This window comes from Tamandua tetradactyla, chromosome 2, assembly GCF_023851605.1.
Source record: "Tamandua tetradactyla isolate mTamTet1 chromosome 2, mTamTet1.pri, whole genome shotgun sequence".
Taxonomy (NCBI): domain Eukaryota; kingdom Metazoa; phylum Chordata; class Mammalia; order Pilosa; family Myrmecophagidae; genus Tamandua; species Tamandua tetradactyla.
Window position 1 is genome coordinate 18,958,262 of NC_135328.1, and position 23,647 is coordinate 18,981,908.

At 42.9% G+C, this 23,647-nt stretch overlaps 1 protein-coding gene across 1 annotated transcript; it reads right to left on the reverse strand.

Annotated features, from left to right (window-relative positions):
• Nucleotides 1–7,725: 7,725 nt before the first annotated feature.
• On the reverse strand, nt 7,726–21,592 carry ALDOB (aldolase, fructose-bisphosphate B). Its single transcript, XM_077140515.1, has 9 exons — nt 21,458–21,592; nt 16,778–16,899; nt 15,816–16,027; nt 14,754–14,808; nt 13,569–13,729; nt 12,066–12,149; nt 11,050–11,224; nt 10,415–10,614; nt 7,726–8,267 (listed from the first exon to the last, which is right to left on the reverse strand). The coding sequence occupies exons 2-9, from the start codon at nt 16,887–16,889 to the stop codon at nt 8,172–8,174; spliced, it is 1,095 nt and encodes a 364-aa protein (XP_076996630.1). The 5' UTR covers nt 16,890–16,899; nt 21,458–21,592; the 3' UTR covers nt 7,726–8,171.
• Between the last annotated feature and the right edge of the window lie 2,055 nt (nt 21,593–23,647).

Sequence of the window (23,647 nt, forward strand, 5' to 3'; positions counted from 1 at the left end):
TAGGGTTATCTTGCTTAGCAGAAGGCTTGGCTGTTTTGACCCTATTGTAACTTGGCGCCACAATTGTACAAGATGTTCTTAACAGAATGTAATTTTTAACATCTTTGGATGTGAATCCAGAGTGGCAATTCAAAACTCCAATAGCAGTGAACAGTTTTTGAAAATATGTACAATTCGTTGCTTATAAAAAGCATAGCCAGAAAAGTGATTTATTTTAAGTTTTTATCACTTCAGTCTCTTTTGGAAATGACAACTATGCAATAGGCTGTAGAGAAGGAAATCAGATGTCTAGGAGAGCAGGAAAGGGTAAAGAAAAATTTTCCAAGAGAAAGTGATGCTTAAAATGACACTAAAAAATGAGTATCAGGGAGGATGAATAGGTGCCAAGGTGGGGAGTTCTGAGAGACTCACTGGCTATAGAGTGACCTAGTTGCTTGGCCACTCAAAGGCTCTAAGCAGGAGGTAAGATTGTTTTTAAGGGCAGACCAAGAAAGCTGTCACACTAAGGAAATAGGACTTTTCCTCTGCCTATAATTCTGTGTTACTATCTTCCTTGTCTTTAAGTATGCTCTCTAGATGTGTGTGAATAGATGGGGCACATTTCTTTTCATGCAAAATATTTAGTTATTGCCATTGTAAACTCTAGGCATTCCTAGATTATACCATCTCAGTCTTTATCGTCTATCTTGGGGCACATATTTTTTGCGTGTGTGCTCAGTTTTCAGAACCATAAAACGATGTAACCAGCACCAAGTTAAGAATGTTACTGATGTCCCAAATACGCCTCTTGTGTCCCCTTCCAAACACTACACACACAACACACATTGCACTGAGGCAATGTGGAGAGGAATGGAAAGGAAAAGGTTTGGGGACCATGGTTCTTGACGTTTAGATCTGTGGATCTTAGAATATTTCATAGACAAGATATTTTTCAAGGGCTTGTGGTTTCCAGTCAAGAGGCTCTTAGAGTGGTATGGCTGATAAATTATGGTGCTTTCAACTAAGGTAGCACAAAGAAAAGGGGTTGGACTTGAGAAATATTTAAACCAGTAAGACTTGGTTGCAATTGGATATGGAAGAATAAAGATTCAAGATGGGTTTTAGTGGTCAGTGCTTTTAATCACTGAAAGAGAAAAAGGGTACACCTGATGTGCAGTGCAGGATTACAACAGTTGTTTTGAACATGTAATGTCTGGTCTATCTGTGAGACAGTAAAATAGCTGTCCGGAGGCAATTGGGAATATAGGTATGGTGGACAGGGGAAAGAACAGGGCTAGAAATTGATTTAGGAATTCAACAGCATTTAGAGCACAGCAATTGTTTGGAATCCTGGTGGCCACTTTTGTTTAATAGGTGGGCAAGAATAAAGGAACCCACAAGAGAGATTAAGGAACAGCCAGAGGTATGTAAAACTCAGTGTGCACCTGTAACTGCTCTAGAAAAATTACCTGGAATCAGAGAGACCAAGGAAGGATCAAAAACTGCCATTTGGATTTTATAACTAGGCATTAATGAGTTTCTGCTTCTGTAATTGGGAAGAGCCAAATTTAGAGGGTTAAATAGTGTCAAGAGAGTAGATCAGTTCTGCCAATTCATGACAAAGATTTCATTCTACATTCAAATGGTAGAAAAAAAGGACAATATACTATTTTTGTAAAACCAAAGCTAAATTGTTTTAAGATTTTCTTCTAAAATGGCTACCTATATATATATATATATATATATATTTGGGGGGAGAAGCAGGTGGGGGAGGTGGGGACATGAACAAGCTCTGGGAATTGAACCCAGGTCTCTGGCATGGCAGACAAAAATTCTGCCACTAAGCCACCATTGCACCGCCTCTATATTTTTTTAGTTAAAAAAAAAAAAACCTTCTGGAATAATAGAGATTTTAGGGATTGTCTGTTAAATATCTTTACTTAGAAAAAAAACATTGCCACCTCTTACTGGTCATTCTTTTTCCCCACTTAATTTTACTAGTCTAGTCAAACAAGAAATAAAAGTAGACTAGTTGTCTGTGAAATTAAGAGGGATGTAGCTAGATTAAAGAATAACTTGAATATTTTTCTGTTTCAAGAAGATAGCCACTTGAGGGGGAGTGTAAAGGTACAGGAGAGGAGGAGGAAAATTGTATGAGTTACTGGAGAAGATAAAATGAATCCCAGCCCTAATGGAAGGATTTTTCTTTGAGGCCCTTCTTACTTCAATTTGGGAGAGAAGGAAAGAACAGCTTTAGTGGCCAGTGGGAAGGGAAGAAAGAATTTCCTTGAGATAGCCCATTTTCAAAAAATAGGTAAATTCATCTTGGGAATCAGGGAAGGAAGAAAAAAGTAGAAAAGTTAGTGGTGGAGTGTGTGGTCTTGGCACTAGTAATGGTTTGGAGGAGCAGTTGTGGAGAACGTGAGAAAACCAAAGGAAATTTAGCAAAGACTTCTTGGATTTAATTTAACGGCCCAGCTGAAGTAAGAGACTATGAATTTGTAATGGAAAATTCCTGCTGGGAATTAACAAATGGGACAATTAAGAAAGAAAATTAGTGTTAAAGTAGATGAAACAAATCATTAATCAATAGTTAACATTTTAAAACAAGCAGGTCAGAAGATTTTTGATGGCAAAAATATTGGAAATCACTACAGTACTCCATTTCTCTGTTTTGAAGAAATGGCATTTTGCTTCCTAAAGGAGGATGTCATCAGCAAACCTCAGGGCATACACATCAAACCCAGTTGAACATGGTGTCTACTTGCAGAATAAATTCTGACTTAAAAAAAAAAAATCTAGTCTGGTTATTCCAGTCTTTGTTTTTGTGAGTTTTTGTTCCCCATCAGTATTTGATACCTTTGACATTCCTTCTCTACCTCTTTCAAAAGGGTGTTGTGGTCTTGGGTGCGTGGTGGGGGTGGGTTGATTGGTTTCTTTTGATTGAAGCCGTCTCAAAAAAACATGATGCCTGTACAAGTAGAAGAAAGACAGGCATATTTACTGTACAGGTGGTACAAGTTCGATAAACGTTTTTTTAAAAGGTGCTATTTCCACAGGAATTAGTTTAACAAGTGCACCAAGCAGCGCTTTATCCTCAGGGAGGCTTTGGGGAGTGAAAAAAGTAAGCGTTACTTGGAATAAATCGCCTAACTTTCTAAAACACTGGGTTTTGATTGACTATGCATTTTGCCTTAATGAAATATGGTGTGTGCCTCTGCCTGTGTTGTTTCTGTCCTGGAGCTAAGCTCTTAACAGATTTCTCATGTCAATCCAATGACTAAGGTGAACTTCTACCTCATCACATGACAGCCATTGCATCCCTGGACCCAACAAGCACATTCAGACTTCTTTGGCCTAAAAATTCCCCCAGGGTGAAACCAGGGCAAGAAAAGGAAGAGTTGGAAGTGGCTGCAAAGAGATGCCTTGACCCTGGATTTCTTTAGAGAGTGTTTTAGTTTGCTACGCTGCTGAAAGCAGATACCATGAAATGGATTGGCTTAACAATGGGGATTTATTAGCTTAACAGTTTTGAGGCTGAGAAAAATGTCCAAATCAAGGTGATGCTCTTCCTGAAGACTGATTACAAACAATCCTTGGCTCCATTGCCACATGGCAAGGCACATGGCAGCCTCTGCTCATCTCAGCCTCTGCTGTTCTCTCCCTTCTCTTCTGGGTCTCATTGCCTTCAGCTTCTGTTTCCATGGCTTTATCTCTCTCTGTGTGTGTATTCATTCTATTTATAAAGGACTCTAGTAATAAGATTAAGTCCCATCCTGAATGAGGTAGACAATGAACTGAGGTAACTTCATCAAAAGATCCTACTACAATGGGATTCCACCCACAGGAATGGGTTACATTTAACAATTTTCTGGATATACACAGCTTCAAATCACAGAAAATAAGGTTGACTGCTCTGATACTTGAGACCTCAGGCTACAGCCTAGCCCTACTGGTTCTGAATGCCCATAAGAAGTAGTGCTATGTTTAGAAGATGACCTATTTTTCACTGTGCCATAGGACTCGAAGAACTAAGTCTGTGCATGTATATAAGCCTCTTTCTGAGAGCTAGGCATAGAATTTTGAGCTTTCATTTATCCCAGTGCTTGCCTCTGGGTTACAAGGAAACAGAGGAACACTCTATTAGTATGGTGAATGGCTACACTACATGAGGAGAGTTTTTCGTCATTGTTTTCCCCTGAGTAAAGATGTCGTGTCCACTCCCCATCTCCACCAACAAAAGTCAGGTCCTCTGCTGGATTGCTATTGTAGACACATAGCTGGTTCGGTTTCCTCCTGATCCTCCCCATTCCCTGAAGTCATTTTCAACAATACTTTTTAATCATGTCATTCCCTGTTCAGAAATAGTTCCCTATTTCTCAACATTTCAAGGCAAAATCGTCCATTATATCCCTGCCACCACCATCACCACCACCCCAACATGGCACTGTACTTGGCCTCACCATTCTAACTTCCCACAATTCCCTCAACACCTGCAATCTGTACTCTAGCCAGGCCACAGGTAATTCATGTTCATTCCCACTCATGTGCCTTCACCATTCTTCCAGAACCAACTGACAGGGAATATATATAGTTAATATTTATTCATGACTTACATACCTGGCACTGCACATAAAATATTGCTAACCTTCACAAAAACCCTGTATTACAGTAAGGAAACTAAGACTCAGAGAAATTATCTTTCCCAAGATCATGTAACTACTATTACACTGCCCATAGCTCATCCCACCTCCTCTGCAAAGCCTTCCTTCCTTGTTGCCCTCATCCCAATGGTGAGCATTCAAGACCCAGGTGGTATCTTTACTAACATGCAGTGAATGCTGAATGGATACTTGTTGACTGATTTTTATATGTGCTCATGTGCATTGGTGTCCAATCCCGAGTGTTAGATTATTCCAGGAGGCTTAGGGGAGACTGTGTTACATCTGAGAAACTATGTTTATTTGAGTAATGGAGAATAAGCTGGGCCTGGGAGCTTTGCCTGATTCCTGCCTCTTAAGTCCTCCTCTTTAGAAGTGGGCTTGGGGAGTTGTTAGCACTATATGAGCCCCCCCCCCCCCCAGACTAATGGGTCATTCAATTCTTACCCTAGAGTTAGTGCCGGTATTGTTCTAAGTACATGTCCAAAATTTTTTATCTAAAATCCCCAAGGCCAGATGTTTTCACAAATCAGAATTTTTCAAATTTTAGAGTGCAAAAATTGTGCCTACACTATATATTACATAACACCTTTAGCAGGGTCTGCCGCAGCACGTACAACAGAGTCAATATTTCTGCATCCCCTCAAATGGAATAAAGATGACACAGTACCTCCTGTCAGATTCTCCTACCAAATAATTTGCTGTAAACTTAATATAAAATTTTTGGCTTACAGTACTTTTTAGATTTCAACATTGTGAGTGAAGAATGGTGAATCTGTTATTGAGATGTATTCACTTGTTTAATCTCTCAACTCTATGTGATTCTGTAATTTCCCTTGTTTTGGAGATGAAGAAACTGAATCAAAGAAAGGCCGCATGGCTTGTAAGTGGCAAAGCTGACTCCAGAACCTGTGCCTTAACTACTGTGCCTTAACTACTGTAAGTTAAGCCCTCCCAGGAGGGCTTTGAAAATCACACTAATCCCAAGTTTTACTGATGGTTGTGTGGCCTTGGACAACTTAGCACATTAAACCTGTTTCCTCATGACATTGCACATGGTGGCCTCTCTTGGCCTCTCCGTTCCCTTCTGGCTTTGTTGAATTTCAACTTCCTGCAGCTTTCTCTCTTACTCTTGACTGAATGTCATTCTGCTTATAAAGGACTCTAATAAGAGGATTATGAGCCATCCCGATTGAGCTGGGCCACACTTTACCTTACTTAACCTCATCAAAAGATCTACTTACAATGGATTCACACCACAGGAATGGATTATATTTAAGCATATGGTTTTCTAGGGTACATGCAGCTTCAAACCACTGCACCCCTCTGTTCTTGTTTCCTCCTCTCTCCTCCCTCATTCTCTGCTCCTTCCTTTCTCTCCTCCCCTCCTTCAGAGCAAAAGCAAATTTCTCTTTTTATTCTTATCAGTATTTAGTTGTTTCTTTTGTCCTTGGCTCCTTTTAAAATATATGTATAATATATATTTACATATATATGTGAATTAACCCATTTAGTATAGGCTGGATATATTTCCAATTGTGAAGTTTCTACTGGTCTTTATATTCCTTCAGTCTCCTGATAGCTAACTTTACTGTAACTGCAGGTAGTGGTATAGGTCCAAGCACCACCAACCACTGTGTTCATGCAGGAAACATAGTACTGGGTCCCCACAGCTTGTCTCTACATTTTGGTTTTGCCATAGAAAGTAGATGTACTTGGCATACATGCTGGTTTCAATTTTCTTCACTGTTTTCCTGAGGAAAGCACCATAACAGACTCCATATTTACTGACTTCTGATCTTCTTGGTGCATGATTTAGCCATGTTGCCCACAAAACTGGCCTTGGCTTGTGATATTTATGCCTTCAAGTTGACTTATCAAAGTATTTTCTTACATAAAGGCATTTACCCTGTGATGTCTAACTCAAATGCCATTTCCTCCCTTTCTGTACCTAGCCATACTGATTGGACTCTTCTCCCTACTTCCCAACCCCCAGCCAATGGCATTTCCATTTCTTACTTAGCTACTTAAACTTTATTGTTTGATTTTCAGAGGCCCTGGCCATTCTGCTAAAGCTGAAACTTCTCTTAATTACTTTCAGTGCCAAGTACCAGGTTTCATTTGTAGTGGATGTTCAATAGCTACTAGGATAAACCTGGCAAAGGACCTAAAGTAGGAAGCCACTAACATATCCACACAGTGATCATGCAGTTAATAGAAATTGAAATCTGTAGTCTCACAACTTATATGTATGTGTTCATATTACCCTGAGTGTAAAAATTTACTGGGGATGATGACAAAGGCAACTATTGTCCTGTTCAGAAAAATGATCAGATGATAGTCAGGGAAAACGCATTCTAGAAAGCTTCATCCACAGTGAAATATAATTCAGCCTTGACTAAAGGCTATAAGCTACTCAGCCTTGATTATAAACTCCTGTTCAGCCAATAAATGAGGCTCTAAGAGGATTCTTTAGAGTATAGGTCCAATGGTTCTGAGTAAGTGCTAGGTAAACATAGAAGAGCTATGACACGCAAAGTGTTAGCGGGGACTCAAGTACTTGCTGATTGGATGAATAAATGCAATAAGAAATGTAGGAGACCTACAACAGCGGTGGCAGAAATACTGAACACTGCCTGGAGCCCTGCCCTACCCTTCCTTCCCAGCTGTGTGTCCATTATAAGAAAAAGAGATGTGAATTCGAATCTCTTAGTGCTACCATAAATGCATGACCCCCAGCAAGTAATAAGAAATTTAGCCTTGGTTTTATCAGATGAAAGCCCTGGGCTAAATGGTCTCTAAGATAGGTTTAAATTGCTTCCATGAATATAGTTCTTAGAAAGTAAAGGAACATGGAAATAAATATTCAAATGTTGTAGAAGGCACATAATAAGAAAACACTTCTTTCCCTGCACCCCACTTCCAGGCCCTTCTCAGAAGAAACCCATTTGAACTAATTTTGTCTTATATCTCTAAATAATATGCTTTTGCTTGTTTCTTAATTTATCTTTAAGCATATCATTTGTCTCAGCACTATGCTGAGCCCATGGAAAACAAGAGCAGAAAAATAAAACTAGATACCAACTGAAGGTTTATAAGACTATTTTATTTCTTTTTTGTTGCAGATATCTCCTTCATAATCTACCACTGCTAAGATTGTTTAAAAGTATGCCCTTCTCTGCACTTTGCTTTCAAGGTGTTTTGTTCAGTGGTTGTGATTTGGGCAGACAGCACATTTTGTTTTAAATCCTACTCTTTTCTTCAGGTGAATACTCAGGGGAGGAAGGAGCTGGAACTTTTGCAAGGAAAGCATTTTGTGGGAGTTTGTCAGATCCTTGATATTTGTACTTGTATGTATCAAGTGCTATTTTACTTTTTCCTTGTGTTAAAGAATTTAACAGGTACAGTGTTTCCAGTTGTTCCCATCAAGTATTTGGTCTAATTTCCAGGGTTGGTTGAAAGGTTACTCCTTTTCAGCCCACCTGCTAGGATACCTAGACAAGCAAGAGCAAGGCTGGCTGGCATGAGGTACTAGTAGGTGTAGCAGGCAGTGAAGAGCGACTGGGTGGAGGCTGAACCAGAAGAGCCTGTATGAACATACTGTCCTTTGGCTGCCTGGCAGTTAGCCTACAAAACAAATATGAGAGAGGAGATGTAGTTAGAGTAAACTCAAGCCTATGTATGACTCTGCTTCTCATTTGCAACCACCTATGCCTTCATTTGAATTTTTTTCTCCTTACAGCAATTTTGCTGAATCTCACTGCTGTTCCGTTCCCCTTCCTTCTAAAACATGTTGCCTCTTTTTATTTTCTTAGCATTTCTTTGACAAGCCTGATGTTTGCCAGTTACCAGAAATGTTTCTTTTTAGTACCAATATTTTAACAGTACCAGAAATTAATGTTGAGAAACTTCTAAGTAGCCTAGTACCCTATAACCAAAACAGGTGTGTATTATTTTTAAATTTCCATTTTCTGCCTATATTTGTCCACAAGAATATACAATTTTTATGTAATCATAGTATCATTTGATTCCTTGTATAAGTTCCAATTAAAGGCAAATTCAGATTGTGAAACTTATGATGATATTAGAATGCTGCTCAGTGGTACCACTTCCTCAAAGCGCTGGTGCCACTGCCTGCTGTCTCCAAGACCAAGTGTGTTTCCTGGACCATCAGGAAATTGTTAAGACTTGGAATCCTCTGACCTCACCCCAGTCCTACTGAAACAAAAACTGTGGTAGCTTAACAAACCATCTAAGTGATTCTGCTGCAAGCTCAAGCTTGAGAACCAAGGTATTAGATGATAAACCCAGCTTCCCTTCTTCTGTAGATGAAGACCCTTCCAACCAGCACTTTCACAATTCATCCATTGTCTTAGCTATATCTCCCAACCTCATCAGCCACACACCAACACATCCATACTTTCAGCCTCATCGTCACAGGAGAAAGCAGCAACTCTAAAATCTTACATCTCTTAGATCCCAAATCGATTTTTGAGCTTCCTTTCCTTTAGTGCCACATCGCCTAACTTCCGGCTATGCTTGATCCCCTGCCCAGCTTCCCAGGTGTTCGGCAAGCCAAATGAAGCTATTACTAAACTTTAGCACCCTTCCATCTCCTACTAAACTTTCAGTATTCTACCCACTGTTTCTGAAGCTACCTGCATGCCAAAGAGAGCTGGTAGAAAAATTCAGGAATGAAACTAATGCTCCGCAAACTCACCTTTCCTGGTGCCTGGCCATAATGTCTGGTCACTTTCCTAGCAGATGCCTGTAGCAGCTATTCTAACCTTCTCCAAGGTTAGGACTGGAATTTCCATTCCCTTATCACTCTCATCAGATGCCCTCAACTGTAACTGGTAAATCAACTGCTGCATCTCTTCAACCTCTCCAGAACTGATTCCAAACCCATTGTTTCTCCTTTTCTGTCTCGCTCTTCTTTTCTAACATGAACTGTACCACCTGTATCTAATATTTAATCTCATACAACCCCTTTCCTATATGTCCTTGTTTCCTCACTTATCTGCACTCTCCTTATCTTTAATCTCTGTTCTAGATCTTTCTGTTTTCCATTTAAACATGCCCAGTCCCTCCTATTTGGAGGGTCTTTAAGGTTCCTGAGTAAGTAGGTTTTATCTGTTTTGTCCTCCCCAAAGTTTGGCTCATAGTAGCTACTCTAAAAGTAGTCGCTTTCTAATTGAGTAAGACCTCTTCTGGCCTCATGTTTCCTGCTGTCTAAAACCCAGGTCTTTCCATCGTTTTTCCCTGATGAACTTTTTGAATGTGCACCTTTCCTCTTCTCCCTCTGCTGGAATTGTTTGGTTGAGGGTCACTACTATGCAACTCAATACCAATCACAGTGCCTTTACACAACCTTGGTTTTGAATCTCTCTGCAGCATGTCATTATTGACTCCTTGAAACTTTTTTTTATTTCTTCCCAGAATCCTTGGTCCTGTCTAGCCATATTATTTATTGCTGCTTTTCTTGGTGGCTTCACTTTTTTCTCTTCCCAAGATGAGGTGGGTCTCATGTTCACTCCTGATCTTCCCGTGAAGTTGTCTCTGTTGGAATTGGCCTCCAATCTGCCATCATCAATATACCCTCAGTGTGGTTAATTCAATACTCGCTCTAGCCCTAATCTTCCCACTGAGCTCCAATGCCACATTTTCAAATACTAGAAGACACAATCTGAAGAAAACTTTATGGCCCAAAGAAAACAATACACTTCCACATGGGAGGGTCAGGGCCCAAGTATCAGCTTAATAAAGCATCTTACCACGGCACGCTTCATAAAAGCCTCCTGGGTTGCCTTCTTGTTTTCAGCCTTGCCCTTCCAGGCAGCAAGTGCACTGGCCTGTAGGGCCCGTCCATAAGAGAAACTTAGTTTCCAGGGCTTTGGCAGACGGCAAAGGTTGATAGCATTGAGGTTGAGAGTAGCATCCTCTTCACTCATGCCACCAGACAAAAAGCAGATGCCTGGAAGTAGAGATGGCATTACACTCTCTCAGTCCCACCTTAGGGACCCTGCTTGAGAAAGCAAGCAATGAGCCTAAAAGAAATGTAATGTCTCAACCCTTTCTCTGCTTGATTGTCATGGAACACTGTGATAGAGATTTGACTTTGCCCTTGCTGGGGCTGGTTGGGCTAAGGAAAGGAGGGCCTTTTTTAAGTAAGGATGGCTATGAAAAAGGTGAAGAAGGCAATGGATTGTCTAGGGGCATTTGGGGACAGGCTCAGGATACTAGGTATCATGGAATGGTAGGTGGGAGAGGAACTGCTGGCTGCCTGGGAGATAGCAGAAGTCTCTGTTTCATGGACAGAAGCAGACTCTCAGACAAACACAAATGCATGTGGAATTCTTTCAAAGGATGAGGGTTTACACCTTGAGTTAGAGGGGAAAGAAGGCTTTACCAGGAACAGCAGCAGGAACAGTGCGGTGAAGAGCTGTGACAGTGGCCATAGCCACCTGCTCTGGAGTATACTTCTTGGTGCAGGCATGCCCAGCAGTCACCATGTTGGGCTTTAGTAGCGTGCCCTCCAGGTAAACATGATGGTCATTCAGGGCCTTGTAAACAGCAGCCAAGACCTGAGGGACAAGAGTCCAAACAGGTAAAATCCAGGGCCAGCCATAGCATCACTTCTATAGTACAGGGATACAGAATAAGGCTATCCCCATACGTTGCTCCCTCAAGCTTACTCAAGGACAATGTAAACCATAGCCATTAAACACAGCCAAGCTGGCCTATTCCCACCACCCCTCCTTGAGCTGTTTAACTACAGGACTGCTGGCATGGCCCTGCTTCCTAGAGGCCTTTCAATATTTCTCCCCTATTACTCTCTTTGGTCAATGTCACCCTCTTTTGAGACTGCCTTTTGGGGCTGGTTTAGTTAGCTGGGGATATCGAAACTGATCCCCATGCCCTATCACCATAGAAGCTGGGTGGTTACAAAAGAGTATACATTTAGAGACATAAGTGCATTCACTGGGCTCCTTTCAGCCCATTTAATTTTACAAGTGGGGAAACTGAGATCAGCCACATGATAAGTGTCCTACTCTCTCTCCTATGGAGAGAACCACCTTCTTTCAGAATACTGTGGCAAATTTAGAACATCAAATGCGAACAAAGTACTGTCTAAGTGCATTTCTTCATGTGAGACCCAGAGAGGTAATACGACGTGCCCAAGGTCCCACAAGTAGGAAAGTGGATTTTCAAACCTAGGTCTTAGCACTGCAAACCCTGCGCTTTTTCCATTAGGAGTATACCATGTGCCAAAAAAAGTGGAAGGATTAATAAGCACCCCCTTAGCTTCGCAGTGCTACAGAATGACAGTAACGTGAAGATTTCAAATATAAAATTGTCATAATAGCTCTTACCTAAAAACAAGACTTTTCAACTGGAATTGGAAACTTTAAATTCAAGACTTACCTTCTCAGTGACATGTTGGCAGTGTTCCATATCATGGTCTCCATCGGGAATGACCTCTGGTTCAACAATGGGTACCAATCCATTCTAAGAAAGTAAAAATGGGAAGCAAAAGTGAAGCTGTGTTCACTGTGATCCTTTCCTTAGGAGGAGATTCAAATGCTGCAATTCATATAAAATGAAGCCCTTATGGAGAAATACTATATAGATGACTTAAAAATAGGATAAAGAAATTTGTTGGGTTATCTAGGGATAATTTGTGGATTAGCCAAAAGAAAAAAGAAGGTAAAAATATTATTATCTGAAAAGAAAGGGAGTAAAAGAAATAAATGCCAACGCTTAATTTCTATATCTTATTCTAGAGACTTCCAGCTACTCCAGGACCTAGTTTCCATCCTTTATGACAGTCAGGCTTAAATCTCCTTTTTTTGTTGGGGGGAGGGGGTGCATGAGCATTCTACCACTGAACCACCAGTGCACCCTCAAGCTTAAATCTTAAAGAAAAAAGAAAATGCCTCTTGTGTGGATTAAATAAAGATTTCAAGCAGTGCTTACTGTTCTAAGTGGGAATTTCCCATAGCTCTAGTAACCCCCACATAGTAAATGGACAGCAAATCAGTCCTAATTTATGTTATGGGTTGAATCATGTCCCCCACAGCGACATGTTCAAGTCCTAATGCTGGTCCTACGGATGTGAACCCATTTGTAAATAGGATCTTTGAAGATGTTATTAGTTAAGATGAGGACAAACAGAATCAAGCTAGACCTTAATCCATTATGACAGGAGTCCTTATAAACACAAGAAATTTGGACACAGGACTAGTAAGTAGTAGGAGACCTCTGTGGGATGGAGGTAGAGATTGAGTTATGGATTGCTGAACAAACATCACTAGAACACTACAGCCTTCATAGAAAGCATGGCCCTGCTGAAACCTTGATTTTAGAAATCTGGCCTCCAAAACAGTTAGAATAAATTTCTGTTGTTAGACCATTCAGGGTATTTATTACAGAAACAGTGGCAAACTAAGACAACTTGGATTCTGGAGACTCTTTCAAATACATTAGAAGCTGCTGGCATAAAGTCACCATCCTCCAGAAACTGCTTGGATTGGGAATAGGTCAGAGCTATCAGCCCTCGGCTAAAGGTATAAGAGGATCATGAGTGGACTTCGACTTTGTGGAGCACAGAGAAGCAAGTGTCTGGTCACAAGAGCTTGATCCCTTTTAAGAATCAGCTTATAGTGCTTTGGCAATGGACAGCAGTTGTAGGCACTGGCTTTTGGGGATCATAGCTAAGTGGGACTTGACTTAGTAGGAACTTGACTCCTACTGTCAGTAGGAACAACTCTCTGCTTACCACACTTAGCTAGAGCAAAAACAGTGGAAAATTCTACCAGGATATAGTGGACGAGGGAAGGCCTATCTGTGGTTATACTAAAACTGGAAAGCGAGGAATTGAAAGAAGCTCTAGCTCAGTGTTTTTAGCACAAGGGGAGGGCAAAGTACCTGCTGGCAGATGCTGGCGTAGCGAGCCAGGGTGTTGGCGTTTTCCTGGATGGCAAGGTTGGATGGACACTGGTCGGCAATCCTTAGCACAGCACGCCACTTCCCAAAGTCAGCACCATCCTTCTTGTACTGAGCACAGCGCTCAGAGAGACCGTCCAGACCTGCAAGTCACAAAAGAGAAGAAAGGCTTCTTTGAACCCCTGTGGCTGGTTCATGGGGCCTCAGCTAAAGTGAAGGAGCTCTCTCTTGCCTTAGCTTTCTGTCAGAAAAGCTTGAGAACTGAAAATGCCCAAGCAAATGTGAGCTCATCACAATCATGGGCCAGGAAACCCTGGGTGTTGTGACTAAGGTTTTGATGTACACAGTGGATATTCCATGAGTAGAACTAATATTTGTTTAGCACTTAAAAGATCATATTAGATCCCTAACATATTTCTAGGAATTTTGCACAGCCTATTTCAGTTAATTGTCATAATGCCCATCTTAGTTAATATAATGCTGATTTTAGAGCTGTGGAAACTGAGGTTCTATGGCTAAAGAGTAACAGAACTGCAATTCAAATTCTGCTTTGCTAACCCAAAGTAGTGGTTAATAAATGTCTACACGGACAAGGAAATGTCTCGAAAAATTATGTAAGTAGTAAATGATGGAACCAGGATCAAAACCCAGGTGTGGGTGCATGGGTGGTTCAGTGGCAGAATGCTTGCCTTCCATGCAGGAGACCCAGGTTCTATTCCTGAACCATGCACCCCCCCCCCCAAAAAAAAAAAAAAACAGGAAAGAAAAGAAAACCCAGATGTGTCTGATTCCAAAGCCTGGAACCTTTCTTCTCTACTGCTGCTAGATTATTCTCCAAAAGGAATAACTCTGCATTCAGAATATCCTTTCCATACAAGACACTGTGGTAAGCACTTTATGCAGCACATTATCTAATTTAGTCCCCACAACTACTCCACAAAATAACCCTGTTATCTTGTTTTGAGAGAAGAAAACTGAGACTCAGAGCATTTAAGTGACTTGTCCAAGGATGCAGAGTTATCATTTGGAGGGGCTGAGCTTCCAAATGAGATGTGGGTGGCTCTAAAACTACTGGACATTGACCTGTGTTTTCCCTTGCACACCTCTTTGCTTTCCTTCAATTCTAGTTTATGGTGGCATGACTCAATCAGTGGGCAATACCCTTACCTTGAATGGTGGTTTCTTTGTTTGTGCCTGCAAGAGGAGCAGCTCCTTTGTCTAACTGTGAACATAAACAATTAACGAGTAATTGGCAGGTTTCAGATGTCACAGTGAAACACAGGCATAGCTCCTGGTGCTAAAAGTTCTCATCTTTCACAAGTCAAGGAGTTGCATTAGGAAGGAAAATTGCCTGGAAGGAACCCTGAAAGCCTCAATTCTAAAAGGATGGAAAATATGGAAAACACCGGCCCATGGCTAAGGAAGTGAGAAGTGATCTGACAGTGACTGGGATGCAGAAGTACAAACAAGGGCAGCTTCCTTTACGTTATTCATTCATTGATTCAAGAGACAATTACTGAACACCTGCAGGAGCAGGCACTGTGTTGGGCCAGGAGGGAAAGAGATTAAAGAGGAGCCTCTATTCTCAGCACAGTAGAGGTTAAGGTCCTACTAACCCCATGAATTAGAGACCCTGGGGTTGGAGCCGGCTGTAAGCAACTTATACCATCCCTTGTAGTTCTGTTTTCTCATCTCAGCATGTTCTGAGGATTAAATAAGTGCTTGCCATTGAAAATACTCAACAAATACGAGTTTTCACCCTTGAGATATTTGTGCAGTAATGGAAGGGCTAGTTACAAGACAGAACAGTAAGTGCTTTAAAAGCAACAGATGTCATCAATTGAGCACTTATTACGTGACAGGAACTGTTTTAAAAACTCATTTACCCTTATGAGAACCTCATGGGGAAGGTATTATCATTTCTGTTTTAGAAATGAATTGATTGAGACATTGAGAGACCAAATAGCTTGCAGAAACCTGGTTGAAAGAAGAGAGCCGTGGAAGAAGTCTAAAAAAAAGGATCTGGGTCTCCGTGGGAAGAAGAGGATGAGAATGAGGGAGGACAGGAATTAGAGCATGATAACGCTTGGGGTGGGACGGGGCGGGGGCGGGGGCGGGGGTGGGGGGAGCCCGGGCCCAGCTCTGGGAGTTCCACACAAGGGCGAGATGAGCTGGGATGGGGGGAACGGGGGCGGGGGGTGTTAACCCGGGGTGAGACAGACTGTTCACCTTGATTCCCACCACGATCCCCTTTTCCTTGAGGATATTTCTGAACAGCTTTCCCTGGCTGTCCTTCTGGTAGAGGGTTTCATGGAAGAGGATCACGCCCCCGATGCTCTGGTTGACAGAATCTTCCACGGTGAAGAGCATTTCTCGGAACTGCCGGCGGTTCTCTTCCGTGTTCTCCACCTGGATCCTCTGCAGGCGGTTCCCCATGGTGCCTAAGGCCGCGCGAGGAGCAGCTGAGCCCTTCCTCACGCCCCACTTCCCACCATCCCAGTGACAACCCCAACTCCACCCTGGGGACGGGAAACAATACTCTCCTTTTTTCAATTCCGACCTTCAAAGCCCCTGACCCCCCTGGAAGGACCTTGGTTTCCTTCGTTGGGCTGTATCCACCGTGCGGTCTAGGCATGTAGGGGTCAGGAAGCCACCGCTGGGGCCAGCGAGGTCCCCACTGCGCTCCGGCCTCCACGCTGACCCACATTACACATAACCCAAGGAGGGGCGGGGCAAGTGCTTGACCACCCCCCCACCTCACCCCCACCCAGCTTTTCACCTTTTCCTGGTGGGCCGCACTAGCCCTCCACACGTCCCCTAGAGCCATCCTGGGATCCTCTCAGCCACAAGCCCTGCCGGGTTGCGATGCATCAACTCCCCTGTCTACCTGACTTTGACTTCTCTTAGCAGTGCATGGCTATATGTCAGACTTGGTTGCTGCCTGGCCTTGCCCCTCAGCAAGGGGCCGTAAAATGGAAGGCAGGCCGGGCTTCCCTGGATTTTCAAGGATCTACCCTCTGGAACTACAGGACTCAAGGTGCCAATGCTTCTGGAGTCTTCTGACCCCACTATTGTGTACATACAGTTTGATTCCCTAGGAGAGGAAGGGGAATATAATTATCGATTTGCTTTGGCTGAGTGTGGAGATAAGAATGTGCTTATTGTGGGATGAAATTGTCTCTTGCACTTACCTACAGATTCATCTGCAGCCAGGATCCCCTTTCCGTTTGCAACAATGCGTTGGGCTATTTCAGAGAGCTCCTTCTTCTGTTCTGGGGTGAGGGCTGGAAATCGCTGGGCCATGGCGACAGGTCTGGAAAGGGGGATGAGAGAGTCGGGAACGGAGCTGTGGGAAGCTCACAGAGTCCCACACTCCGATGGCTCCACTGCCACGACCACCGGGGTCTGCAGACAAGGACCCTCTCACACTCACTCTAGGCCCGTTTCCACAGCTGGGTAAACAAATGAGGCCTGTTTTTACTTCTTCCTAAGATTAAATGGTGGCAATTAGCCATAATGGATAAAAGTGGGATGGCAAACACGGGTGATGATTCCAAAAGAATGCCTTCCAGGAGACCTTTGGGTCACTGACCCAGAGACCGAACCAGCTAATGATTGGCCCACTGGAGTGAGACAAATAGAGGGAACTGCAGGAAGCTACTGTGTCTCAATTCTTGGGCTTCCTGGCACCATCTGGCACCCTGGATGGAGTGAGGCCAGGACAGAGTTGCTTCTGGCTTCTGTGGTTACTCAAGTCCTTTGCCTGTGGTCCCCCTGCATCACTCTCCAGGTACCAAGCTGGAGAGGAAAAACCCACTCTCAGCCTGAAAGTCCCCTCCCTCCCTTCGGCTTTGGAACAGAGAGGGTGGGAATGCAAGGCTCTTCTATCTCAGAGTCAGCCACCTATGAGACCACCTGGGGCAGACCAGAAAGGACTTCTCCTTGGTGCCTCAGTGCCTCATGGCCTCCAAGGATGCTGAAGTCAGCTGGCCATCCCTGCCTCAGTAACTCTCAGCTTTGCTGCTTTAGCAAGGGCAGACGCCAGCTCAAAGAACCCCTGCCCAAGTGGCTTCCTCAACAGTGCATCCCCTGAATGGGATTATTGCCCCTGTTTGGCTGCCACTATGGCTTTGTCTTGAGAATATAGGCTCATGGGGCTTTCAGCTAGGGTATGAGGAAGAGTGTTCTTTGCATAGTTGGGCTATCAAAGAAAAAAATTGCAGAGAAAATGCATGAGAAGGTAGAGCTGGTACCTCAATGCTCCCACTCTCCACTTTAACAGTGGTTCTTATCTTAACCCAAAAGTAAGGAACCAAATTGGTGTCACTAGGGCACTAGGACAACCCTGTGGGCAGCAATTCCTAGAAAGATGAACTTTCAAGGTCCCCTCACATCCCAGCTACCTGCAGTGGTGTTTCCCCTGCTTTAAAGTATTAGTCCTTAATACAGTAATCAGGAATTTTTAACTTTGGGCCTAACCTCGGGATCTTCATGCCAACCTGGGAAGGGTGACCTTTAGGCTGAGAGCAAATTTCCCTTCTCAGTTTAGGCATTTTCACAAAAGAGTTGACAATTACCAAAAAATAATGATGTTTCCTTAATGAAACAAAAGGATGAAAGAGGCTAATAATAATAACAACAGGTTATCATTTATCGCCAAACACTTTGCTAATTGCTTTACATGCTCTATATAAATCATTCCCTTAACGATAATCCTGGAAGGCAGCTGGACTCTTACCCCCTTTGCCCATTTAGGAGATAAGGAAAGAATATGAGAGTTTAAATTATTTTCTCAAAGGCACATAGCTAATAAGGTACAAAGTCAGGGTAAAGGACAACACTACTCTCTATTCAAGAAAAGACTGAGCTTGATGAAAGGAGTTGGCCTTTGGGTGATACCCAGTGTCCTTGGTGACATCTTTGGCGGGTCCCCACACCACCAATTCATACACATATGACATATTCACATAGATACTTACTGCTAGTATAGTCAGACCTGTGCACAGGGACCAGCACTGCCACCCCCTCACTGGGACTTTGTGCAAGGCAGGTAATTTCTCTGAGCCTTAATTTACTATGCACTGAATGGTGGCAAAATCTGCTCTGCTTGCCTCATTGCCAAGTGGATCAAATGAGAAGGGTAAGCACTGTGCTCACTGTAGTTGCTCAAAATACATTTGCTAAGCTGCATGGCAGCCATGAAGATGCTTTCTAAAGCATTATGAAAATGTAAGTTTTCATAATGCTTTAGAAACTATTACATACCCTAGAAAAGCCATGTTTTATTCCTGATCTAATCCTGTGGGGGCAGACCTATTGCTGAGGGTAGGACCTTTGATTGAATTGTTTCCATGGAGAGGTGGCACACCAGTTGTAGGTGTGACTTTTTGGTTAGATGGAAATGTGACTCCACTCATTCAAAGTAGGTCTTGATTAGTTTACTGGAGTCCTTTAAAAGGAGAAACATTTGTAAAAACCTCAGAGGTAGATGCTTAGAGAACAGTTGTTTCAGAGCTGACACAGAGACCTTTGGAGATGCGCAAGGAAAACGCCCCTGGGGAAGCCATTTGAAATAAGATGCTAGGAGAGAAAGCCAGCAGATGCCAGCCATGTGCCTTCGTAGCTGATAGAGATGTTCTGGACTCATCGGCCTTTCTTGAGTCAAGGTATCTTTCTCAGGATGCCTTAGTTTGGACATTCCTATGGCCTTAGAACTATAAACTAGCAACTTAATAAATTCCCTTTATAAAAGTCATTCCATTTCTGATATAATGCATTCCAGCAGCTTTAGCAAACTAATACATAAAGTATCACCATTTTTCTCTTTTTCGGTTTTTTTTAAGAAATAATTACTCCATGTTTTTATTTACCACCAAGCTACTTCCTTTAGTCTAGCATGCTGACCTCAATCAGAATAACAGAGAAAAGGTCACGTTGAACTGATATTATTTACAGGAAGTTAAACTTCTACAGAGGGAGTAAAGTTCTATACCACATCAGCACAAATGTCACCCTCTCTGTTAATCATAAAACAGAGTCAGAGGCCAATGTTCACCATTGGGAAGAGGACGCCAGCCAGGAGGGGTGAGGCTAGAGAAGGATTTCTGTCGGCCCTAAGCCTGTGCTCACTGAGGTTTCCCAACTTTTTTTTTTAAGTGTGGTGGGAAATCGTTCATGTTATATTATTAACTGAAAAAGCAAGTTTTAGAAAGGTATGTTTAATATATATTTTTTTAATTTAAAAAGGTATACACACATATTGTTTGTGGGTCTGTACACACAAAGGGAAAAACCTTGGGGTTACCTCTAAGGAATGGGAGATAGAATGAAGTGACTCTAATATTTCACTATATGTATTTTTTGTAATATTTGAATCCTGAATAAACATACACACACACATACACACAATAGATGTAACAGGTAACATATGTGAATCTGGGGCAAGGTTTGAGTTTGAACACACATGAATAGAAGGTAACCACAGAAAAACAGAGCCACCAGGGACCTCAGAAATACTCTAACCCAACACTTCAGAGCCAGGAAAACTGAAGCCCAGGAAGACATATGTCTGATGTCCCTTGTTAATTGTGATGGTCTAGGACTCTAAGCCACATCCTGCTGGCTTATGACTTAGAATTCTTATTCAGCAAGATGATAGTTGGAGGTTCTACAAAAAGATAATGATTTGTAAAATATAAATATTTGACTCTTGGAGAGATACAAAGCAGCAGAAAGTCCATTTGCTTCTCATGTGTAAAGCAGATGGATTTTCAAGCAGAGTCACACTGGGGTTCATTCCTGGAATGCCTACATTGCCAGGCACTGCATCCTACATGGATCAGGAAGGTGCTCACAGTTTCTATCCTCACTCCAATGCCACAGTAACAAGTGTAATGAGGCTCTCTAAAGCATCTCTACGACAGTCTGATATGGAGCAGCCCAGAAAGAGGCTTCCCATTGAACAGGCACCTAAATTAAAGGAACTCCTAGGCTTACAGCCGTGGCCCCTCATTCCCTGCCCCACTTCCTTGAGCTCTAACCTGCGCCTGGGTGGTTCCCCGATGTGTTTGGGCTAAAGTGGACAAACGTGGCAACAGAGAACAAACCCCTGCTCTGTCCAAATTGGCTAATGGGGCCCTAGTAACTATTTAAAGAGATCGGTGTTAAAAAGGCAACATATGCTCACAATTCACTGATTTTTTCGGATAGCAGAAGAAATGTACCAAAATAAAGCAGTAGTTTTTGATTCCTACAATCATAAGCTGTAGAGTAGGGTCTTCAAAGTATTTGGCACCAGCAAATATATTTAGAGAATATATTGAACACGTGGAAGGTTTGCAATTCATCATCCAGTGAAGTTGGATATGCCTGTTTCATTTTCTTGTTTGAGTAGCGGGTGAAGGCAAAGGGCAAAACCCTTCAAGAGTTCATTTCTGTGACAAAGAGACTTCAGAGCTGGCAACAGCAAGTGTGGGAAGAGAATGGAGAAAAGGACAGAACGCAATAGCTTTGTAAACAAATTGTTGAAATAAGTAATCATTGCAGAAGAAGAGAATAGAAATGACCAAGAATTTCGAAAGCTGAAAAGAACCTCACCAAATAGGAGGGTTCAAATTGTATTTCCTAGGTCAAACATTCAAAAAGCCACGTAGCTGGTAACCAGCCGTCAATCTTGAAAATTTTGCCATGACTCAAAGAACCAGGGAAGGTGTGAGCGGACATTTTCCCTTAGTGAGAAAAACAATCATTTCAGAAGCTCTGAGCTGCTCATCAAGTTTTTCCTGAACTCAAAGACAAACACACCTTCCCCTGTCTGCAAAGCCTCTTGCTATCTTTAACTCCTTACACCCCGGTGCAGTTCTTTAACTTACAATTTGGGAGAGGAGAATCCTCCACGTTGTCAGAAGCTGTGGGTGAGAGAGCGGCTGTCAAATAGGACAGCTGTTTGGGAATGCACTGCTTTTATAGAGTTCTCCTCAAAGGGTTGGGTTTTTTTCCTTTAACATTTGCCCTCCCCTTCCACTCTGGCCCGGTTAAAAGGTGTTTATTCAATACCTCTTATTGGCGCAAAGGCAGCCAATCCTCCTATTCATGCTGGGACACTCCTTAAACCCACTGAAAGCTAAAGCTGCAAAAGAGATCTGGAGAAGGCTTCGTTCCTGATTCAGCGCCTTAATTTTACACATGAGAAAACAGAGGCACAGAAAAATCAGGGGATTCACCAAAGCCAGGCAGCGAGTCAATGCCTGAGTTCTGGTGCCCACCCATAAATCCTGGGAAGAAAGTCAGCTCAGCCCTAGGTCTTAATAACCTTAGCCGAGACACGTTTACTTCCCCCGCCCCAGCCTTCATTTCCATCCCTGTGAAGTGGGATCTTATCTTAGCAGGAAAGTTACCTGAGTTTGTAAGGTACCTACACACTGCAGGCCTTCCAGGAATGCTGGTTCCCCCAGCTTCCTCAGTCTCCAAAAGCCAAGCAGAGCTCCCTGATCGTTCTCATGCCAAAATACATTGCTTTTACTCTAGTCTCATTTCCTTTCAACCTTTACATTATTGTTTTCAAAGCTGGTAAAAACTAGAATTACACTCAAAGTGACAGAACCAAACCATCCTCCCTCCGATATGACACTGTCTGGGTTTGGGTTCATTCCACAGATTTTCTTTTTCTTTTTTTTTTTTCCCAAAATATGAGAGAAAGTAAATAAAAATACTGCTTATTTCCTGAGGTAAAGAATGAAATCTATGGCAAAATCTAAAAATAATGGAGTGACCACAGGTCCAGGAAAGTATGAACTCTCAGGAGCATTCTCCTTTGGAATAACCCACAAAATGATGGTACAGAGTGTCATGTTCAAATCTATGAGTGAAATGTCAACGAAATGAGGGAAACAGAAGCAGAAAATTAGGGTGTCCAAATGGTGTTTAGGTTCAGACAGTTTCTAGAAGTGAGAGGATGTCAGGCATTAAACGTGATTGTAGAAGGAAAGTAGGGTATTTGCAACACTCGACTGAGGCTCCTTCTCTTAGAGAAGTTCTGGCCAAGGCCCAGCCTGAGGCCAGCAGAGGACCAGGTGAAGGTCCCCCCAGCTCCTTGGCCACCCAGTGGCACACTCGCTGGTCCCCCCACCTCCACCCGGTGCTCACTCAAGGACCCAGTCCTTGAGTATTCCCTTGGTCTGGTCCTTGAGTCACCAGACCCAGGTGTCTTAAACAGGAGACCTGAGAGGGTTCATCAGATTTGATTTTTGCTAGAGGAGAATGGAGGAGGAGGTGGATAGGACTGAATGAATAGAGGGTGGTTGGGGGTCAGGCCTGGGGTGGTCAGAACGAGACTAAACATACCGCCTGATGCACGACGGAAGTAATATTACTCATGTTTTTGATGCTGATTGTTCCTAGTATGACAATGACAACAGTAACCAGAACAATGACTATCATGCTTTCAGATCTTGGCGATGCACCTGGTTCTTTTCGTCCATACTCTCTGGTCCCTTGGCTGAGGGAAGGTTTATTAGCCCCATTTTATGGAATGAGGAAACTCTGGCTAAGCGAAGAGAAATCACTTGCCCAGAGTCACAGGACTGGCGCAGGTGGAGTTTGCCTGGCTCCACGTCAGTCTTCTAAAGCAGAGAGCTTATATCTTGGCGACCACGGCCTGCCCCGATTAGCACTTCCCCTCCCACACTCCCAGCTGTAACCTTGGACATTAAAACCTGCATTACTCAGGGGAGAATAACCTGTGTCGGCAGACCCGGGAGCTCAGGTCTTGCTGGGCATCGCTTCACGTGAACAGCAGGCTGGTGAGGCAATGCCAGAGGAGAGTGCACATATCTACTCCTGAACCACCTGCTGCTGCTCCTGTGGCATCAGCATTTGTCCACCTCCAGGGTCTGATGTGGGTCTGAAACTCAAAGTTCAAGAAAGCAAGGCCAAGACTTACTGGACCTTAGAGAAATAGTAACTCTGGCCAACACAGGGTCCTTGCAAGCATTTAAAAAAAAAAAGTCTCCTAGCTCAGAAACATGTTCAAAATGGAGATATGCTATTGTGGGAAGATCACG

What these genes read in the sequence shown, in the direction of transcription:
- ALDOB (XM_077140515.1), bottom strand. Translation starts at nt 16,889, where the DNA reads ATGGCCCAGCGATTTCCAGCCCTCACCCCAGAACAGAAGAAGGAGCTC. An exon ending in TGTTCCTGCTGCTGTTCCTG is followed by an intron (nt 10,615 to 11,049) that starts GTAAAGCCTTCT and finishes CTCTACTTCCAG; the next exon opens with GCATCTGCTTTTTGTCTGGT. An exon ending in CTTTTATGAAGCGTGCCGTG is followed by an intron (nt 8,268 to 10,414) that starts GTAAGATGCTTT and finishes TTTGTTTTGTAG; the next exon opens with GCTAACTGCCAGGCAGCCAA.